Here is a 21001-nt window from a genome sequence, read left to right as displayed (position 1 = left end):
CACATATGAAGTGTACAAAGAATTTTCGTATTCTGTTTCCTTCTCCAGAAAGCTGAGAACTGGCATAAATAGCCAACTACTACTTGACATGGTTGCTGATAACATGATACTATGGTCAAGATGCTAGCATTTCCCTACTAATTCAACATGGAATTTTAAAAATATCCTGTAGACAGTCTCTAATCAGATGTGGAGTGTATCATTATTAGTCAAACCAAGAATAATGTTTATCAGCTCCCTGAAACAGAATCACACCACAAAAAAGGCAATGTATTATTCCATATGTAAAAATAAAACCTTTTGGTCCTCTATCTCAGCAGTACTTTCCAACAGAAATACAAGCATTTGATATAGGTCTCTTTCCTCTGAATCCTAAAAAGTGACTGTGATTTTAAAAACATGTAAAGTTTACAGGCTGTGTCTAAAAATAGTTTATTTTGAACGATCCTTAAAAGACTTGAAAATCCTGAGCTTAAAGAATCCCTTAAATTAAAAAGATGACAGATGAGTTCTATTTGAGCAATCAGTGCTGACACATTAATAATGAAATAAAATATGCTGCAGTATTTCAAACATTTTGCAGCTGTTACAACAGCACTGTTATCTAACACGGATATATTTACCAAATTCCACATTTTGCAGTACAAGCATTTAAAATCAAAATACTTCCTTTTACTTCCTTAATCATTAGCTGGTTATCTAATGACATTTCAAATGGAAATCTAATCAGTGGCATTTTAATTTGTTTTTATTTCAAGTATTAAGGGTAGTCCTTCAGCTGTAACTGTGCACTGTCTTCTTTTCTCCTCACCTAACCAAGCGTTCCCAGCCATGTAATAAGGTTCAGGCATCCTTGCAAAGGGAAACCTTCTCTTCCTCAGACCAAAACTAGACCTTTGGGTTTTAGAAACTTCAGATTTCCAAACCACAGCAATGTTTTTAGCCTTTATAAGTATATTGTTCTAAGGACCAGAATAAAACATTTGATTTGACTGGATGCTCTTGTAAAACTTCAATAATCAACACTCTTGATGTTTTTATTGTCACCCATATATATGCTTTAACCTCCTACCATGAATCATAATATCCTTTTCCATTAGCTGAGTGAGGCTGCGCAAATTGTCATAACAAAGTTTCCTTCTGCGCTTATTCCAAAATTGCTTTCCAATTTCAGAAAAAAGATACTGGTATTGGGGAGGGGCTTTTTTTCCCCTCCAAATGCGCATATATTTTTGTACCTTGTTTTATTATGCAAAATAAAAAACTTCTATTTGAAAAGTGAACTAGAAATACATCTGCAATCATAATGTATGAATGCACAACATTTTTCATCATTCTAACATAGCACTATTGGGGAATAAACTGACAGATGGAGACTCCAATGCATTCTCTGGACTACACTGCAGATCAGAACGTACTAATGGATTCGCATCATCTGAGAGAGGACATCTGTCTTTGAAGAAATTATTGCATTTAATACTTAAATTACTCATTCCCTTTTTGTTTAATATTAACTTTATACAGAAGCGTATGACTTAATTTTACCTATGGTGCTAAGGCTGCTCATTATGCTTTAATATAGCTGCATAAAGAAGCACCTTAACTAGTTTGTCTACCATGTTTTGTGACATGACTTATTGAATATTTTCAAGTTACCTAGTTATTAATTTTTTAAGTTATATGCTTATATTTAACATTGATCCATTTATGAAAGACAGTATTAAGTGGCCATACAGTGCTCAGTGAAACTGAAAATCTTCTGTGCAGGGGATCTCTGAGAGGGGATCTCATCACCATGTCCCAGTACTTAAGGGGTAGCTACAAAGAAGATGGAGACTCCCTTTTTACAAGGAGTCACATGGAGAGGACAAGGGGGAATGGACACAAGTTGCTCTTGGGGAGATTCCAATTGGACATGAGAGGGAAATTTTTCATACTGAGGACAGTCAACCATTGGAATAATCTCCCCAGGGAAGTGGTTGACTCGGCCACATTGGACACCTTCAAGAGTCGTCTGGACAGGGTGCTGGGCCATCTTGTCTAAACTGTGCTCTTCCTAGAAAGGTTGGGCTAGATGATCCCTGAGGTCCCTTCTAACCTGGGATTCTATGATTCTGTGCAAGAATGGCAACAGTACATCTTAAAAGCCTTAATTATCTGAGCTTAAATCTTATCAAATCTTATCTCATTTCCCTCTTCCCCCAAAACATATTCCTCCTCATATGGTCAGCTAACCTCTGTATGCAAGCAACAGCACAAGTAACCATTCATGTGGATTTACTGGATTACTATTCACACCCACAGATATGTACATATATATACATGCATATACACACATTTAAAATTTCATTTTTCAAATCTTTGTACATGTCTAATACAATGTGTGATTTTTAAGTAACTGGAAAAAATAAACTATTCTTACCTTTTCAACTGCTAACTGTTTTGATGGTTTTTCTGACTCTTTATCTCTCTTTTTCTCTTCTTTCTTTTTTTCTTTTTCCTTCTGCAAAAAGAAAGTATTTTGCTAGTATTCAACAACAATGCATTTGCAAATATACTGAATGTCCACAATCATACAGAATATAAACAAAGGTCTTCAGTTACTCCACTTCAATTCAGAGTTTTTGCTTCTATCTGCTCTGCTCCCAGAAGTGACTCATTTTGCCCATATAGTACTATTAAAAATATTTTAACTCTGAGAATTCAAGAAATTCACTATTGCACTGGCTCATCTGCATTTCTCCTTATAAGCAGAAGGAAAAAAGAACCAGTGTTGCTTCTCCTAAGGTAAGCAGATCTGAAAAGAAAAAAAAAACATCTACAAGTACGCTATTAACTCCGATAACCTCTGTCGTTAGGATATACGCCAGTCTCTTGACCTAAGAACTGTAATGTAATTTGCATGCAGCTTTCTGCAGAGAATTACTAATTTTTAAAAGCTAATATAGAAGTCTTAAAAAAATACTCCAGAATGCAAAAAGTTGACTTGGGCTATAAGACAGATCTGCTGAGACATAAGATATTAAGTTGTTCCAGAAAAAAAAAAAAAAACAAGAGTTCCCTTTACTTTCAATGCATTATAATAACATTACAGAAGTTTTTTTCATTTTAGTTTTGAATGTATAAATGGAGCAATATTATAGACCTAGTCTGGCTGAAGCAAAAAATATTCCTTATGGCATCGTAATATACAGAAGATATGGACTGTTTTTCAGGCCAGCAATTGCTTTAACAGTGTTAGTAGTGATTTTTAGACCTAGCGATCTGCCTGCATTTACCTTGTAAAAATACAGTACAGTACTAGTGAGTATACTTGAACATTAAAATGGATGGAACAAGAGTTTACCATCTCTAATAAAGAAGATGAGACCGTAGCTTCTAAATGTTCCTTCAGCCATTAGACTTGGATCCCTTAGTTCAAAGCTTCAAAACAGCTTTGTTCCACAAGACACTATTTTTTAGCAAGTTTCCCAGTATTAGGAGGAAGTTTGACAGTTTAGGTAACTGTCCATGCAGCTTCAGTATTAAAAATAAAACAGACTACTAAGCTACAAGTTTCTGTCACAAAACTGCAGAAAAGGGCAATTTGGCATGTCTGTTTTGAAGAAAAGAAACAGAGACCAACTTTGATTTTAGTGAACATAAGGAACATAAAAACGAGCACAGCCGTCCAGACCAGAGGCCCAGCCAACACTATCTCACCTGTGGCAGTGCCAGGTGTCCAAGAGAAAGTTTGTATGACTGGGACAAGTATAGAGCAGTATTTTGTTTTGAGGCCATCATAACAACCTAAGACTTGCAGGCTTACTTAACTAAGATTACAAATGCATAGCCATGCCTTTCAAACAAAGCTTAGCCTTTCTTTAGTTACGGTGTCACCAATCCTAGTACCAACCTGCATTCTAAATACTCTCAAAACCCTGTGACCATAATCACATACAGCACACAGATATACCATCAGAACGATAACTTCTCCAGAAGTTATCCATTCCCTATCCCCACTCCAACCTTTCCAAGTTGAATAATGTAAATAAACCAAATCTCTTCTCCTGTGGAAGCTTTTCTACATCTTAAACAACTGTGACTTGTTTGCTCTCCTCCTGGGAAAGGATGTTGTGTCATAACAGTACACTTCAGAAACACAATACCCTAAGTTTACTTAAATACACTGAAGTGAAAGTAGAGTTAAACTTCTTGCATACGATCGTCTTCCAGTCTGACTTCAACATCTTTTAAAAAAATATGGTCTGTCAGAAAAACCTTGCTTCAAGAGGAAAAAGCATATGGAAATTTTTTATTCTTCAGAACTTACAGAACAAGGAGGGCTTGCGGTAAGTTTCATAGAGTAAACACTCCATAAAGGTGACCAAATATAAACAAACACCTCTCATTGCCCTTACCAAACCCCTGACAGCTCCACAGTGAAAATATGAAGACAAAGTAAACTGTTCACCAGTGTTTCTGGCTCCACAACTCACAAAACCTGCACAAACTCTCTTGATTCCCAGTGTCTTATTTTTATTCACTTCATTTTCACTGTGGACTTGAAAACCCATAACTTCATCCTCACACTTCACAATTTCAATACACAAGCTTTCTGCTTCAGCTCCATTAGGTAAAAATTATTTCAGATGCTGTATTCATGCCAGAACTACAACTCAAGTAATACTTTCAAAAGCATTCAAAACGCACTATGAAGATAAAACGAAATTGGCTTTATACTGATCTTAAATTATAAGCAAAAATTATTCATTTTCTCCCCGCAAGATTCATTTCCAACAACATGGCATACTAGTTACACAGAGGAACTTTCAAATTTGAATGCGTCAAGAGAGGCGGGTAACAAAGAAAAGGCAAGTTTCATTCTAAGTGGCCACTGCTATTCCTGGTACAATTTAAAACACATGTCAAATTCGCCAAGGCCTGTAGTCTAGTCCACACTGTATTTTCAATTTTTATTAATGTCTAAATATAGCTGAACTAAAATAATTTATACCATTTGTCCACATTCTATTTAGAAAAAAACAATTTGTTTAGTGCGTAAGTTATTTCATATATGGTATAGTCTCAATTTAGAGCAAATTATCCAAAAGAGCCTAATATTGCGGATTCACATTCTAAAGAAATTTATTTCATTATTGTTGCAAATCATGAAATGTAACAACAGTTAATACAAACAATGCTTCATCTACTACTTCCTGGTGTGGTTTTTCAAAGGCCCTTCTAAACAGTAAATAACATCAGCACATTCACACATATCCCAGCTAGAATGGATATTAAAACCAGTATGAGCTAACAGAAGTGTCACCGAATTAATTCTATATTTATCCCCAAGGAGAATGAACTAAATGGCTAGAACAGTACTGATAGTTTAGATTCTGAAACAAGTAATGTAAAAAAAGATACCAGAAATTATTCCTGAGGAGACATGACAATGTCACTCATGCCCATTAGCTAGGAATAAAATGGTGTTTCCACAGAAACTAAACCAGAGCAGAACTGGAATTTTGACCCATAAACACTAAGAGGTAACAATCGCGCATGGGCTTTGTCCCATTATATCGGTTCTTTTCATTTATCATGTCCAGGAAGCAAGGGGGAGAAAAGTATTTTAAATGCCTGAAGTATTACCAGTAATGCAAATTCTCTAGTTAACTCAGTGAAATTACTCTATAGAAATGTAAACAGGTTACTGCTCTGCACAGATGATGAGAGTTACACCCGAAAACAATATACCTCTGCTTTGCTCTTGTCAGCAGCAGCTTGCAGAGAAGGAGAGGATGCCAAAGGCTGAGCAGCATCAGAAGAGGGTATCTGTACAAAACAGAGGAAAGAAACAAGAAAGAAAATAAGCAAGAACAGCTGGGAAGGGGAGGGGGGAGCAGAGACAGCTGAGAGACAATTTCAATTCTTTTTTTTAATAATTTTGGGGGTGGGGGGTAAAATACAACATAGAAAAAACAAGACGAAGTTGGTTGTTGTTTTTTTTTTTTATCAGGATGATTTTTAAAGGAAATCTGTCAGGTAGGAATGAGTGACTTATAATGAAACTCACTAGAATAGAATATAAGAAAATGAACCTGGATAAGATCCTATCACAGGCCTAAGAAAAATAATTAGGTTTCATCCATTGTTCAATTTTATCCAGTGTGACTACTGAAATATTAATGTCCTGAAGCATGAAGGCACACTGTCCCAGAGGAGGGGGAGAGAAGAGAGTGCCTTTGTTCTTGTTCACTGTAACAGAATATTTTTATTAAGAGGAATGCAAAATAACTCTGAAAGTTATCCATTAATTAAAGTTCTAATTAACTCTTCTCTAAGAGAGCTCCAAATGAGTAAAGAGCTTAACACAAAGCCAGATCCCAGCAGTAGGATGCCAGACCTTCCAGACCGGTGATACTTCTTTTCTAGGAATCAGTATGTAAAATTGCAATTATCACCACTAGACTTCCAGAATTATCCAAAAGGTGTAAGTTATATACGCAACAGATGCAGTTGGCTCAAGAAAATAGGGTTTCTTTACATGCATTTTCATACATCTTCTTATCTTATTTCTTTATGCACAGTTGATCACTTTAATGGAAACATTATCTTTGTATTCCCCTTACTACAAAAACACAACCGAATTACATTTACCAAACATGTAGAAGATCTTCAGAGCTATAAAGCTGACATTTCTACACTGGCTTGTACCACCTCTACTACCTACAAGGAAACTTTAAAAGTAAATGAAGCTATTACAGAGCAGGTCATTACATTGGATCAAAATAACCAATTTAGATGACAGGGTTTTACTTAGTTTAAAAAAAACAAAACACACAAAACCCCACTTGCACTAAAAGGAAACTGAAAGCTGCAAAAACACCCCTACCTCATGTCTAAATACCCCATATTTCTCACAGAAAATCCTACTGGTACCATAACATGTATTTGGAAAATTTATAGAATATATTCAGTATTTTTACAGATTCAAACTATTATTTATTCTGGAAGGTGGTGTAGAGCTTCAGGAAAGATATTTATACGGTCTAATTTTTAAACCACATTCTACCTACAGAAATATGAAACAGAATTCTCATTTTTAAATTTACTGTTTTAAAATCCTTAGGTTATTAGAAGAGTTATGTATACATCTGCTGCAATGAAGCAGTTTCTCAAACTGTAGCATTCTGTTGCTATAGAAACACAGAGATCCTGTTTATTCTGATTACACCACATTGTAACCAAATAAAGATGTCAGAAAAATGATTAGATAATTACATATATTAAACTATGAGCTCTAACACCATGTTCCTTACTAAGATTTCAATTAAATGCAAATATGTGAAATTGTGATAATGGAACATCTTAGGTATATGCTGAAGTTTGTAAAGATAAAGTGGGATTTTGGTTTTGTTTTTTTTTCATTCTGTCATATACTTCAGATTTTGATAGAATTTAAGCTTGATAGCTCTCACAGGTGAACAGCAGGTAACAGCTACTCACCACACAGAACCTGGTAAGCAGAATTTCATTTGGGGGTTGGGGGGAAATCAGCACTATAGACATTTCTGTCACATTTCTATCCTCCCATTATAGTTTTTATCAATCTGCACATCATCTTCATAAATTAAGGGATTATCTAACCTAGGATAAGGTAATCCTATGAAGGTCTGAAAACAATTATTATAGTTTTGCAAATCAAGTAATGGAGAAGCGTCATGCAAGCTATAAGCAAGAGGCGGAGTGAAACGCAGTTGCCGTCTAGCCTGGGATATGGAATGGGATGTACAAGTTGAGAAATGCCCAAGCATAATATTTAAAGATAAACAGGAGCACTACATTCACTTCAGGCTAAAAAACAGCACTTGAAAGCACACTTCACATATGCAAATATCCAACTAAGCAAGAGTACAAAAGGCGTATGACTGAAGCTAATCTTTAGGAGAAGACACATTACAATGTATAAAGAACTGATTAAGTTTATACAATGAAAGCAATAGCATGAGTTTGGGCTGCTGAACAGCCTTATCACTACTGTATCGTGTTAAATTTGTTATCTACCACACTGCCCCAGATAAGGAAATCCGAATGAAAACATCCAGTCAGGTCAAACTGAGCAGCTGGATAAAGCTAAACATAAAAAGGGATTAAAAGAGTGCTGGGTACAGTCTGTTGAGGCAAGTTGTTAAGCCATCAGAGTAACAAGAGCTGATCAGGGTACCAGAGAAGCCTGGAAAAACACTTGCCATTGGGACAAACTGACACGTAAGGGACAACTGACCTGTTAACCCTGTTAAGGTTCCCAGCTGGCACCTAACCAGCTGCCTCCTGACCTCAGAGCAATCCAGCACAGCCCACTCTGGGTGCAGAGAAGCCTCAGCGAGAGGCAGCGCTCTCCAGCTAGAGTCAAGTCCCTGCGATGCCAACTATTCTGCTCCTCATCTGTGAGCAGGTGTCATTGGGTCACGTCCATATACCCGAACTAGCATCAAATAAAACTAAAAACTCTAGTAACACTGCAGTGTAAGGGAATTTTTTTATTATCTTGGGATCTTTTTAGTTAGAAGACTGAATTTTCACTAATATCCAAGTCATTATTACAGATGCTAATACCCTCTTCAAGCACAAAGAGAAACCAAACACCTTAGTCATGAAGTGCTTGGTTTCCAGGAGATTCAAAACATTTGTTTCTAACCCAAACTAACTACGTAAAGTTGCTTGATATTCTGAAACATCAATAAAACCTCACAGGTTTTGTTTTCCCTTGCACTGTCCCCCTACTCTTACTTTGAAAGATTGTGGTATGTTCATATTTTCAAACTGCAGCTAACTTTACAGAAAAAAATGTATAGCAAAAACCTCAATGAACAATCCTTCTCTTTAGAATAAGTCAACCCTAAACAACTTCGACACTACTCTTATGACTTTGTTCTCAAAACCCAGGTTAGACCATTCAAAGGTAGTATTAATACCTTCTGCATCCTGTTTGCAGTGCGGATATACCATCAGCTATGGGGGATACGAGTTACTGAACAGATGAAACACCAGTAAAGAACAGTGGCTGACAACAAGTTCCATGCTGCTGGCTCGTATTTCCAGTAAATCTTTGTTTTCAGAACTACTGCAGTGATAAATCTGCTCACAGATCTGTTCCCGTTTGTAGTCAAAAGAGATTCATTAGCTTGCCAACAAATGGCAAGTGAGGAAGCATCTGCTCAGTGACCTATTTTTACATTTGTGGCCAGTAGTGGGAGCACTGAGGGTAGGCTAACCCCCGGATCAAACCACTCACCCATGACGGGTAAATGCACCCAAGTCTGCCCGGGTAAGTGCTGCACTCAGGCCTGGTGAAACTGCGTTTAATTAGTTGAAAACCACAAATGCACTTTAAATATTTATAGCGGAACCCTGATCACCACTCAGGATTGCCAACCAAGGCTTTAATAATAATTTTAAAACATTTTTTTAGGAGACTGAGATCATTGAAAAGCAGCACTACGTAATCCCACATCGAAGTAACATATGGGTTTTCTCTTTGGTATTTATCAGCTTTTATAAATAATGAGTTATTTCTACAAGCTTGATCAGAAGCACCAGTAAAGATCTACTCCATGCCTGGATCCAAGTTTGAGTACCTGAAAATACTGTTGTTCATAAGCAGACACTCCCCCTCTTTAGTGTAGGGAGAAAAAAAAATCCCACCTAAAAAACCAAAACCCTGGTTGGCAAAAAACCCCACTATTCCACAGCAATAACTCTCTCTGTTATCACTTTTCGCATTTGTCAGTTTTAATCCAATTGTTACATTCCAGTAGGAATAAAGAGAAAAAAGCTAAAGAATCCATTTCTAGAAGAACTGGCCAATACTGACACCAATTATGAAACTGGTAGAGCAGACAGCAGGAAAGGTAGCAAATATCTTTAATTTAGATCCAATGGAAAAAGACATTTGAGCAAGCAAGTACTATGAGTAAGATTTGTCCTCATAACCACCAAAGTCAAGTGACCAAAACCTCCCCCACTTTTGGCCACATCTTCAAATTCATCTGAATTTCTACATCAACATCCAAAAAGCAATTTCCAGCCATCTTCCAGAATTCAAGTAAAGCAGCATGCACCGATCTACTCTGATAACACATGCTAGCACCATGCGCTGGAAAGTTGTCAGCTAAGACATCCTTGATTACCGGTGCTTTAAAGTACCAGACAAAACCAATGGCAACCCCTGCAACCACACATGCTGCTAGAAAAACAATAAAAGTTGATGTAGATGCATGCACTGAGAATATACTGCAAACTGACAACTGGCATCTGAATATACATTTTAGTTTTTAACTTAAGAGCAGTTGGGTCTTTTGATTAAGTAGTGATTTCAGAATTACCTAGGAGAGGGAATGTAGGCAGGGAGCTGTTTCTTAAGTTTCCACATTTATACTCATATGTCCTCAAAATTTAAATTGTTTCATATAAAAACTTGTAGCCATTTCATTTTTAGCAATTCTTGGCTCTTTCCATTGTTCGCGTTTTGGGACTGCTTTTTAGAAATGTGATCAAGTAAAATAACCATTTTGTGTCATGAAATTCAATACTGTCTGTAAAACATCATGCACATTCAGTGCTGATCAAGAAAATACATACACCTGCAATAGCACTATAAGATTTCATTTTCACCTATGCTCAGAGAGACTCTCTTGTTCACAAAAAATTTAAGATCAGAAAAGAAAATGTCTGCAGGTTTACAGCATTACTCCAGTTCCCTGCCCCTCTTACATGGCAATGTGTAACCTGTACCTATTTTGTCCATTAACAAACTTCTGTAGTATTTCTTATTACTTCGTAGTGGCACTATCCAAATATAAGCTATGCCAGTAGTTCACATAAAAGCATGAATACAAACAGTATTTGGCCCCATGGCTCTGATGTAGTCTATGCACCAAACTATGATTTTAAGTGAAAAAAGTAAGCTTAAAGCAGCACTAAATAAAACTATCAGAGAACGTATCATGCAAAATCTAAGAATGATTTTACTTTATTTTAGTTTGTACTAACATATTTCCAATGGTAGATATCAGTCACACAAATACTTATGGTCATTAAGGTCAATCTACTAAAAGTTTTCATCAACTTTTATTTGTAGTTTTTCCAAAATCCTACTCTTGATGTAATGCATGTTATTTAGCCTTTTACTAAAAAAGATTCAAGTTAAAGATCTAGAAAGCTGTATTAATCTTCCATTTAAATATTTAGGGTGCTATCATTCAGAAGATTCAAGATGATAAAAAAATTGAGTGCATTATCAAACTATGTCAATATATTTGGAAAATTAGCAGCTGAACCAAATACAAAGGTGCCCTCGAGTGGCCATTTTATATGCACACAATATACAGGGAAATAACCTAAATGAAGAGGACTACTCCACAATCATTTTACAGGTTTTAAGTTCAGGTACTACACAGGTTTTTCTCATTTCAGCAGACTTTTGAGTTACTATATCTCCTCAATGAATGCTGACACCACTAAAATTAATGTTTTATTTTAAAGCAGTAGCAGTTACAGACTGCTATTAAATGCATATAAACATACAACAAATTGCTTATTTTTTAAAGAGGCCTAATCTCAAAATACTGAAAGGAGTATAAGAATACTAACGTACTATTAATAACACTTATCTATGAATTTCTGCCTAAGTTCTTTAGGCTAACTGGCAGGTTTTTTTTTCAAACTTACTGTCTCCCTCATTCATTGCTCTAACCGTTGGACACTACATAAAAAATGTCGTGTCCCATGTTTCACAAAACACAGCAGTAGCTGGCTTTTCAAAGAGGCTGGTACTGCTCTTCCACCAATATTCTGAATATGCTCACCATTCCCTCATCCCTTCACAGTGCCCGTACCTCATTACAGGAATATGGTGAAGCTTATGCAAAAGCTAGCTGTAGTTCTGCATGCCTGCAGACCTATAAGCATTCATAAAATTTACATCAAGCAGAGATGTAATTACTCAATGTTCTTTCTGGGAAATATATATTTGATAGTATTAGACTTGAGTGCAAAATGTTTTTTCCAACTGACCAAGAGCAACCTACTGTTGCCCACATTATTTTAGATTATTTAGCTTCTCCTTTAGGTAATCACCTCGAGATATTACAGAGAGTCACCAAGGCTTAGCTGAAGGCTGACACAGGATAAACAAAACAGATGCTTTTAACCTCTTACTGGAATGCTCCCCATTTCCCCTGTCCAACCTAACAGATGCTTTCTGTATTTTCAACAGGGAAAACTGTCTTTCATGAGAGCTTCCCAACACTTCAGAACAATACCTTTTATTTTCCCTCTCCTAAGTGGCTTGCCCTGCTGCGTATCAGATCATTCACATTTTCATGATCCATGCTGAACTGGCAACACAGCCACTGCAGGCTTCAGCAGAAGTTTTGTTTACATGGACATCGTAACTCATAGCTAGGCAATCCACCTCTGTAAACTACTGCTCAAATGAAAGTACTTATGGAAGTGGGGAAAACAATAGCTCACACATGCAGGGTCTTAAGAATGCTACTGAAAATCCACACCCTGGCTTCTTTAACTCATTCATTTAACCATCGCTGGGTGAAGTCCAGCTCAAGAGTAGTCGCTAGTGGTATACTCAGGAGTTGATACAGGGACCAGCTATTTAACAACTTCATCTATACCCCACACAATGGGACAAAATGAGAAGGAGTGGTTGACACACTAGATAGCTGTGCTGCCATTCAGAGCTCTATTGACAGGATGGGTCAACAGGAACCACACAAAGTTCAAAGGGAGGTGCTAAGTCCTGCACCTAGGGAGGAATAACCCCATGCACCAGTATAGGCTGGGTGTCAACTGGCTGGAAAGCAGATTTGCAGAAGAGGACCTGTAGACCCTGGCAGGCAGCTGGACATGAGCTAGAAACGTGGCCAGTGCTGGGCTCGAGTAAAAGAGACATGAGCAGACTGGAACAAGTCCAGCATAGAGACACTAAGATGATTAAAGGATTGGAGCACCTTTCTGATAAGGAGAGGCTTAGTGAGTTGAGATTGTTTAGCCTGGAGGAAAGAAAGCTAACGGGAGAGAAAGGAGGGAATAAGTCTTATAAGCGTGCATAAATACCTGGCGGCAGGGAGCAAAGACTGAAGCAGATTGTTGCCTGTGGTATCCATAAACAGGACCAAGAGGCTCTGAATGTAAACTGAAACACAGGAAATTCCACTGAAATAAAAACTTCCCCCCACCCCATGGGGGTGGCTGAATACTGAAACCCCAGAGAGCTGGGGAGTCTCCAGTCCTGGAGATATTCAAAACCCAACTGGACACAGCTGTAAGCAACACATTCTAGTTGACGCCACTTTGAACAGGGGAATTGGATGGTCTCCAAGTGTACCCTCCAGCCTGAGTTATTCTGGATTCTATAATTCAACCCATTCTAACAGCACGATCTTGCAATACAATTTATCCCATTTTCACTATCCCTACCCTTAAGTCATAATTCTTGTATGGTATTTCAGTGCTTACTATTGATGCCTATCTTCATTAGCATATTTCAAAAATATTTCATATCACTTCTTTCAGAAAATCTTCACAGACCAATAAAAACCTACTACAGTTCTTGCAATTTTGGGAGGGATAACTGGTAACCTCTCTTCAACCCTATGATTGAATGCTTCTCAACACTACGTACTATAAACTTACAGTTCACATACACCGTCACACCCCAATTTATCCATCTTAAGGTGCCCACATGACATACTTTAGTGCAGTAAATGCATTATGGATTTAATCTCCTTCAGGATAACCTTCTGGAAAATGTGCCATCACGATCTCTAAATTCACAACACATTTCATCCAGTTGCCTAAGCTCATACTTCTTAAATTATACAAAACATCTTAGGAAAGCATGGAAAATGTAGACCCATTATTCTTCTCCTTCAGTGAACTTAAGAGTTATATGAAACTTCTGCTCTATACATAATTTACACCCTTCCTTAAATATAGAAATTTTGTTTACTATTCTCTAAACATTGTCAGGACATGATAATATATTCACACGCCATGTAGTGGAATAGATTGTGCCAGTTCATAATTTTTGAGACTGAAAGATTCTGGAATTCACTTAGGATGATTCACATCCATCCTGAATAAGGCAATTTCCATATGCATTCTGAGAAGTTGTGCTCTTTCTTCTCTTATGTACTTATTTTTATTAAAAGCTGTAGAGATTGCTTGTGATAAAACCTATCCAGCTAATCTTTATCCACACTCAATACAATGACCTCACTGCTCCTCCTCATCATTTGTATGGCATAAGATGTAAAAATAAACAAAGTTTGTCTTTTTACAGTTTTTACTTTAAATCAAGGAGGAAGTGCTAAGTTTTTAAAAGATTTGGAAAATAGGATTGCTTCAAACTTTATTTCCCAAACCTCTGTGCAATTTTAGTACACTTTTAAACTTAGCAGCGTGTAGGTTACGGTCAAATGAAGTTATTCGGATTGGGTACCAGAAACCCCTTCATTTGTGCAGTCCTGTGTCTCAGAGAATCACTCTAGCAGCTGTTACTCTACAGTGTATTTTACACAGATTTTATTATTTCTGGAACCTCAGTTCTAAAAATCACATATTTCCTTTTGGCTTACTGGTAAACTGTGTAATCATCTATTTCAAAGCTTAATTCCTTTAATCAGTAAGTTTGGGAGATTTTTACTAATTCCTAAAAATGTAAAACAAGCATCATTTGCTATTTCTCTTGGCCACTCCATCTAAGATCATGAGCCTCATTAACAATTGTCCCTCCACCTTACCAGCTGCATAGCTTTGATTACAAGTATTTGGGACTCAATACAGAGATCACCGGTCAAGATACTCTGTTCAGAAATTACTTTCATAAGAACAAACATCCCAAAGTATTTAGAGATGCAGAGCACCAGTCATGGACCCACTGGTCTTGTCATACTTCTGCCTTATTTCCAGAGCAAACAAATGGCTTCTGTTGAAGATAAGCCAAGTCACCCTTTGAGCACTTCACCCTGTCAGGCATAGTCACAATGTTGAATTAGTCTATTTGTAACCAAAAATCAAGCAGCACCTCTCACACAAGCACAGAAACCCAGTCAATGCATTTTTATCAGCTCTGTTTAAACCTGTACAAAGCCATGGGCTCTGTCCTTTCATAATGCTTTCTATTCAACAAGAGTAAATTCTACCCACTATTGTCACCTCAGACATCATTCCAGGTACTGGCGATAAACCTATTAAAGGATGGGCAGAAATTAGACAGGAATATTAAGCAGAGAAGCAGCCTTGGGATAAGCTGAATCCTTCAACAATGATGAGAAAGATGATATATGCATCTTTTCTCTCTTAAAAAACAGGATTTCTGTTCTTTAAAACTTGTACTAATTTTGAAGTGAAGAGCTACCAGCCTGAGCCGTTATACACTTATATTCCTATACAACTAGGAACTGCCTTCATATTAGTTAAGAAACAGACAGGCATCATCTGCTCAAGATGTAAGCATGGAGGTGAAATGATGCAGTCTTGCTCTTCAGGTTTTATTATTACAGTCACTAATATGGGTAAGTCTAATCTCTGAAGAACTTCTTGCAAACTAGAAAGTGATACCTCTGGCAATCTTCCATTTTCAGTTCTGGATTCAACTCCTTTGCCTTAGGATTTGTTAGATAATCAAGGCAAAGCAACAAGGCCAAAAAGTGAACGTGTCAAGTAACTGCTTTGTCATGACAGTCAGGAGTGCAAGTTAACACTTGAAATCTGCCTTCTTTCACTGGAAAGAGGAAATGCCCTCGAGCATTTGTTGTGGTATTCTGAATCCCGCATTCAAACCAAACTGTATATCATCCATTTTCAGTTTCATTCAAGTGTTTCAAAAGAAGAGTTATAATAGTTCAACTAAGATGACAATTAGCCTTGAATACTCTATGATGTCATTTTTTTTAGCCTGTAACAGGCTATTAATGAACTGCAAACATTCCATTTTCAATTCATTGAACAACTCTTACACCTCCTGGTGATGTTAGAGAGTCTACTGTAAACATTGTTTCCCCAATACAGAAAATAAATTTCATGAGAACTGGGAAAAGAACCTGGCCCAAAAGCCAATAACAGCTAGTCCTGCCACAGCTTCCAAGAAAACACCATCACAGGAAATGAAGAAAAAAATCTCCTTGCATAAATGTACAGGCTGTGATATCCACAGGCTGCAGTTAGAAGTCTTACCAATTCAAGTTTCTCTTTTCTGGCTCAGCATCACCGTCTTCATCTAAGGTTTTTCTTAGGAGTGGTAGAAAGGGGTATGAGGAAGTAAGAGAATACCAAGGTATCTGGAAAAATTACCAATACATCCCCCACAAAAAAAATACAGAAACAAAAGAATAACTGTGATTGTGCTAAGTCTGGTGAGAAGAACATAGGAGAAAAGCCTAAACAGGGAAAAAGCGGGGGGGGGGAGGGGGGTAGTGGCAGTGGGCGGGAACCAAAAAAAAAACAAATCAAGACTGAAAAGAGAGTAAGTTAACGCAGACAGCTGCCTAGCCTGTACGGTGTTCTTCCATTTGGGAGTTCCTTTTGTATACCCAGATTTAGAACTATGCAAGTCTTCTCTGCTGTAACAAGGAGTCTCTCTAAAAATAGTACGGCACCTTATTCTTTTTAAAAAAATCACAATAGGTTTATGTTTCATTCTCTTGGAATATACCTTGTGTCTCCAACAAGGCTCTTATTTGCTTCACTTATTTACTGCAACAATTCTGAAAAAGTCCTTCAAGTCATTTATTTAAGCATACAAGTTCAGATTCTTGGGGAAAGGAGTTTGTATAATTGTGAGCTGTGCTCTAAGAGTGCTCTAGGACTCTAGGAGACAGTAAACTAAAGGAGCATAGAGTTTAATGAGACCCCAAAGCAAACAAAAGATTTAATAAGCAACAGTCTTCAGGAGTAAGATTCCTAGAGGAGAAACTGCATTGCATGCTTTACCCTTCAGTTCTAGCATTGTCGTGTACAGAAAACCCCATGATGAATATAAAAGGATTTGCCTATGCTTCAAAGTGATAATCAGGTGCAGGTCTGAAGTGGAATGATATTCCTGAACAGTTTCATGTCAGCACCCACCTGAAGAGGAGAGTTTTAACACATAAAATCACCTCACACCACTTGACCTATGGTAACTGTCTGTAGTTAACTACAGAAGTGATGCAAGCTCTTGATTGCGTTATACAGGCTTTCGGGGATAAATCACGTCAAACAGCACATCATATTGTGTGGCAAATTGCTCATGTTACCATATCTTAGATGTACCACATTTATGAAGACTCTCTACTCATTTCACTGCTGTGAGGTTTGTTTTATTGGATTCTATGCTATACTTTGCATCATTCACAGCTATGTATGCCTAAAAATCGAGAAGGGGGTTGGCAAAAAAATTAATTCTAGGAGGACAATATTATGCTGAGAATATTTAAAATAAGTTGACTTGCTAACAGCTACTGCTGCTCCCAAATAGATCATCCAAAGAGCAAAACCAGTTGCCGCCATTAACAACAGCAAATCATGTGTTATTCACAGGACAAATATATATTCCCAAGTAACACCCTGGCAGCTTCAAGTATTTTTACTTGTATTATTCCTCTTTTTAAAAATGTAAGCATTAATAAAAAGCATAAAACCATGAAGTCCTGAATGTTTCACAATTACATCCTCTGAAAGCAAAACAGGAAGGCAGCTGGCCAGATGAAGAGACATGGCTTTCTTAAGCAGCCAGTCTTTAGGAATCTTGGCAAACCGATGTCTCACCACACACAGTGGGACTATGAAGTAGTTTCTGAGGAAGGAAGTGTTGATCTCTTATACTGGTGTGACTCTTGTTAATGTTGGGAGAGAATTATGATAGGCACTGGCTTGAGAAATACTACTTCTAACTCTGTCATGGGCTACACTGTTGAAATAGAATATAATGTTTAGGAAAATATATCCTTATTCTCAATGTATAAATACCATACAGTTGTCTTCAGTTTTAGTCATAATATCAAACCTTACAACTGTATCTAAGCATCTATAGATCATTTCAACTATAAGTTTTTCACAGAGCTGACATGCATCTGAAGATACTTCCATGGGGTACAAAAAAAAAAAATCAGTTTGCCTCCCTGAGAAGGCTATTTTATTCTGCATAAAACTTAAAAATAAATACTGCTACTGTAACAGTAGCTAAACAAACATTTTCAAAAAAGGCAATATTCCAGTGCTTTGGAAATAAAGTATTTTTACAAATGTATTGTTAGATATTCTTCTAAAACTTTTTCTTCTTGCAACATTATGAAACAGCAAGCACATACATAATAAAGATTTCTCATGATTAGAAAAAGGTTTCTGTTCCAAGGTCTGAGAAAGTATGAAAATTTTAAAAACCCTGAAAGGCACCCACAGAAGTCAGCCACATTAACATATTCCTTAAAATGTCAGATTGATTTTAACTGTATTATCAGTGCTGGTAAAAAAAAAGGTCATTTTCTGCTGATATTTTATTCCCAGGTTTCCCCACCCCAGCTGCATTGCTCCTTCTGAATAGGAGCTCCTGCTTTTTGTTTCACCTGAAGTACACATGAAATTATACCTGCAAGAAGAAGGGACACGCATAGTGTGATCACTTTGATAAATTCCCTACCAACATCTCCTAACCTGACTGGAAGTAGTTTGCCTACCTGGGGTTACCATTCCTGCTACACTGCAGATTTTTCTCAAGGATAAAGCCTAAGAGTGTGGTTAAGAATTAGGCCTAAATGATAGCAGAATGTTTCCCAGTACCAAGCAAAACAAAACTACAGAAAAGAAAACAAAGCAAAGTAAAACAAAAACCCACAAAAAACCAAACCAAACAAAACCAAAGGGGGGGAAAAAACCCTGAACTGTTTAAGGGTATCAGTCTCTCAGGTCCTTCTATAAACAAGTCACAAGCCTGCACTGAGTCCGAGTAAGAAAACAAGAGAACAACTATTTCCTGATAACCCACTTATAACAGCCGAGTAAACTGTACCACTCATTTAGTCCTGAGCACTGATACAGAACCAGAATTTCACGTTTTCCCAATAATGATGGATCAGAAAACTCAGATCTATGCATTTTAAGAAATTTATAATTTTTTAAAGTCAGGCTGCTTTCAGTCAGCGTTAGATTTTTCTAATGTATATTTGATTTCTACTTAAATGCATTATTCTATTTAAAATTTAACTAACCAATAAAACTGCAGATGCTTTTTTTGCCCATAGCTTTACCCTGCATTGCTTTTCAGTGAACTGTAAAAAAATAGTTTAATTTTTCATATTTCCATATTTTTAGTCTGCATGTTTGATGGCACTACTGGTCTCTGCACTAGCTAATTTTGTTGTTATCGCATGTGTGTCTCAAAACCAAATTTAGTAATAGAACAGTCTTGTCAGAAAACAAAACATCACATAATTAACAATTTTAAATGCAAATTTTGTAACAAAAGAAAAGATACATGAATCCTGAGCATCACAGAACCAAGAGCTGAACTTTGACATATAGTTCTGGGCTCCTACAGACAGAATACATTAACATCAGCACAGATGTTATACTGTTTGACAAACCTGAAAAGCTTACCTTCTTGGCAAAATTAAGCTAAAAGAAATACTGTACTGCATGTTTTAGAATAAACTATTCAAAACAAATTTTATGCTACAGGAAGCTTTTACCACAAGCAACTTGTAACAGCAGACCAAATCTGGGAAAGCCTCTTAGATTTTTAAACACCACCTCAATTAAATTATGTGGTTAAGAAAAGCACCCCTTAGGGTACAGCAAACCTGTTTCTGTACTTCTATATTACCTGCTCATACCCAGAAGGGACTCATTTTACCAAACAACAACATACATACACATCTCCAACTTAAATTGGTCCTAATCCAAGCAGAATACATCGCTATTTCAAAGGCGATAACAAGTAGTAAGTGTGCTAAAAGCTCATGTCACCCCCAACAATGCTGTTTTTTATTAAAAGTAGGACACAGGTCCCCTCTACAAAAGTAAGTGGGGTAAAGAAGTTTTCCATTAAAGAGCCTGCCATTACACAGCACAGACACCCCACCTGAACTGTTCACAAGACTATTACTCATACAAGTATTGTGCTAGCAAGTGCTTTGATGCTACCAGAACACTTGGCAGAGGGCTGAAGACTACAAGCAGGAATCTCCCCATTCCTCCCCATCCACCCCTCAGTTCCCAGGGAATTTTAGCTACCACCTGGCAGGGAGGGAAGAGCAAAGGTGTCTCAGATCTCATCAGGACTGCAAAAAGGAAGCTTTAGAACCTGTCACCAGCCCCTGCATGAGGGCACATAAATGCATATCTTGAATACTCTCTTCAGTTTTGGGGCCTCACTACAAGAAGGACACAGAGTTGCTGGTGTGTGTCCAGAGAAGGGCAACGAAGGTGGTGAAGGGTCTGGAGAGCAAGTCTTATGAGGAGTGGCTGGGGGAAATGGGGTTTAGCCTGGAGGAGACTGAGGGGAAACCTTATCACTCTCTACAATTACCTTTAAGGAGGTTGTAGTGAGGTGGGTGTTGGCCTCTTCTCCCAGGTTACTAGTGATAGGATGAGAGGAAATGGCCTCAAGCTGGGTCAGGGGAGGTTTAGGTTGGATAGTAGGAAAAATGTCTTTACTGGAAGAGTGGTCAGGCATTGGAACAGGTTGCTCAGAGAGGTGGTAGAGTCACCATCCCTGGAGGTGTTAAAAAACATGTAGATGTGGCACTTCATGGCATTGTTTAAGAGGCATGGCGGTGTTGGGTTGATGATCCTAGAGGTCTTTTCAAACCTTAATGATTCTATGCCATTTACATTAGTCAATGAAAGAAAGCCCAAGCAGGAAGAAATAAAATGGTGTTCCCTACTCAGCAGCACCATGGATCTCTCCAGCTTGTCTGGATTCTATCCTTGGTGCTCTAACAGGTAAGTGATTGGTAAG

At 37.4% G+C, this 21001-nt stretch overlaps 1 protein-coding gene across 2 annotated transcripts in view; it reads right to left on the bottom strand.

Annotated features, from left to right (window-relative positions):
• Window positions 1-21001, bottom strand: part of SMAP1 (small ArfGAP 1) — a 105886-nt gene that overhangs the window by 50415 nt on the left and 34470 nt on the right. Inside the window, exons 5-6 of one of the 2 annotated variants that reach the window (XM_075087066.1) lie at window positions 5737-5814; window positions 2423-2503 (exon numbers count right to left, since the gene is read on the bottom strand). In XM_075087066.1, coding sequence (XP_074943167.1) covers window positions 2423-2503; window positions 5737-5814 — 159 coding nt within the window. The remainder of the gene's footprint in view (window positions 1-2422; window positions 2504-5736; window positions 5815-21001) is intronic. The other variant, XM_075087067.1, reaches the window with a different exon arrangement.

Source organism: Phalacrocorax aristotelis, chromosome 3 (genome assembly GCF_949628215.1).
Source record: "Phalacrocorax aristotelis chromosome 3, bGulAri2.1, whole genome shotgun sequence".
NCBI lineage: Eukaryota > Metazoa > Chordata > Aves > Suliformes > Phalacrocoracidae > Phalacrocorax > Phalacrocorax aristotelis.
This window is presented reverse-complemented; position numbering and strand designations above follow the sequence as displayed.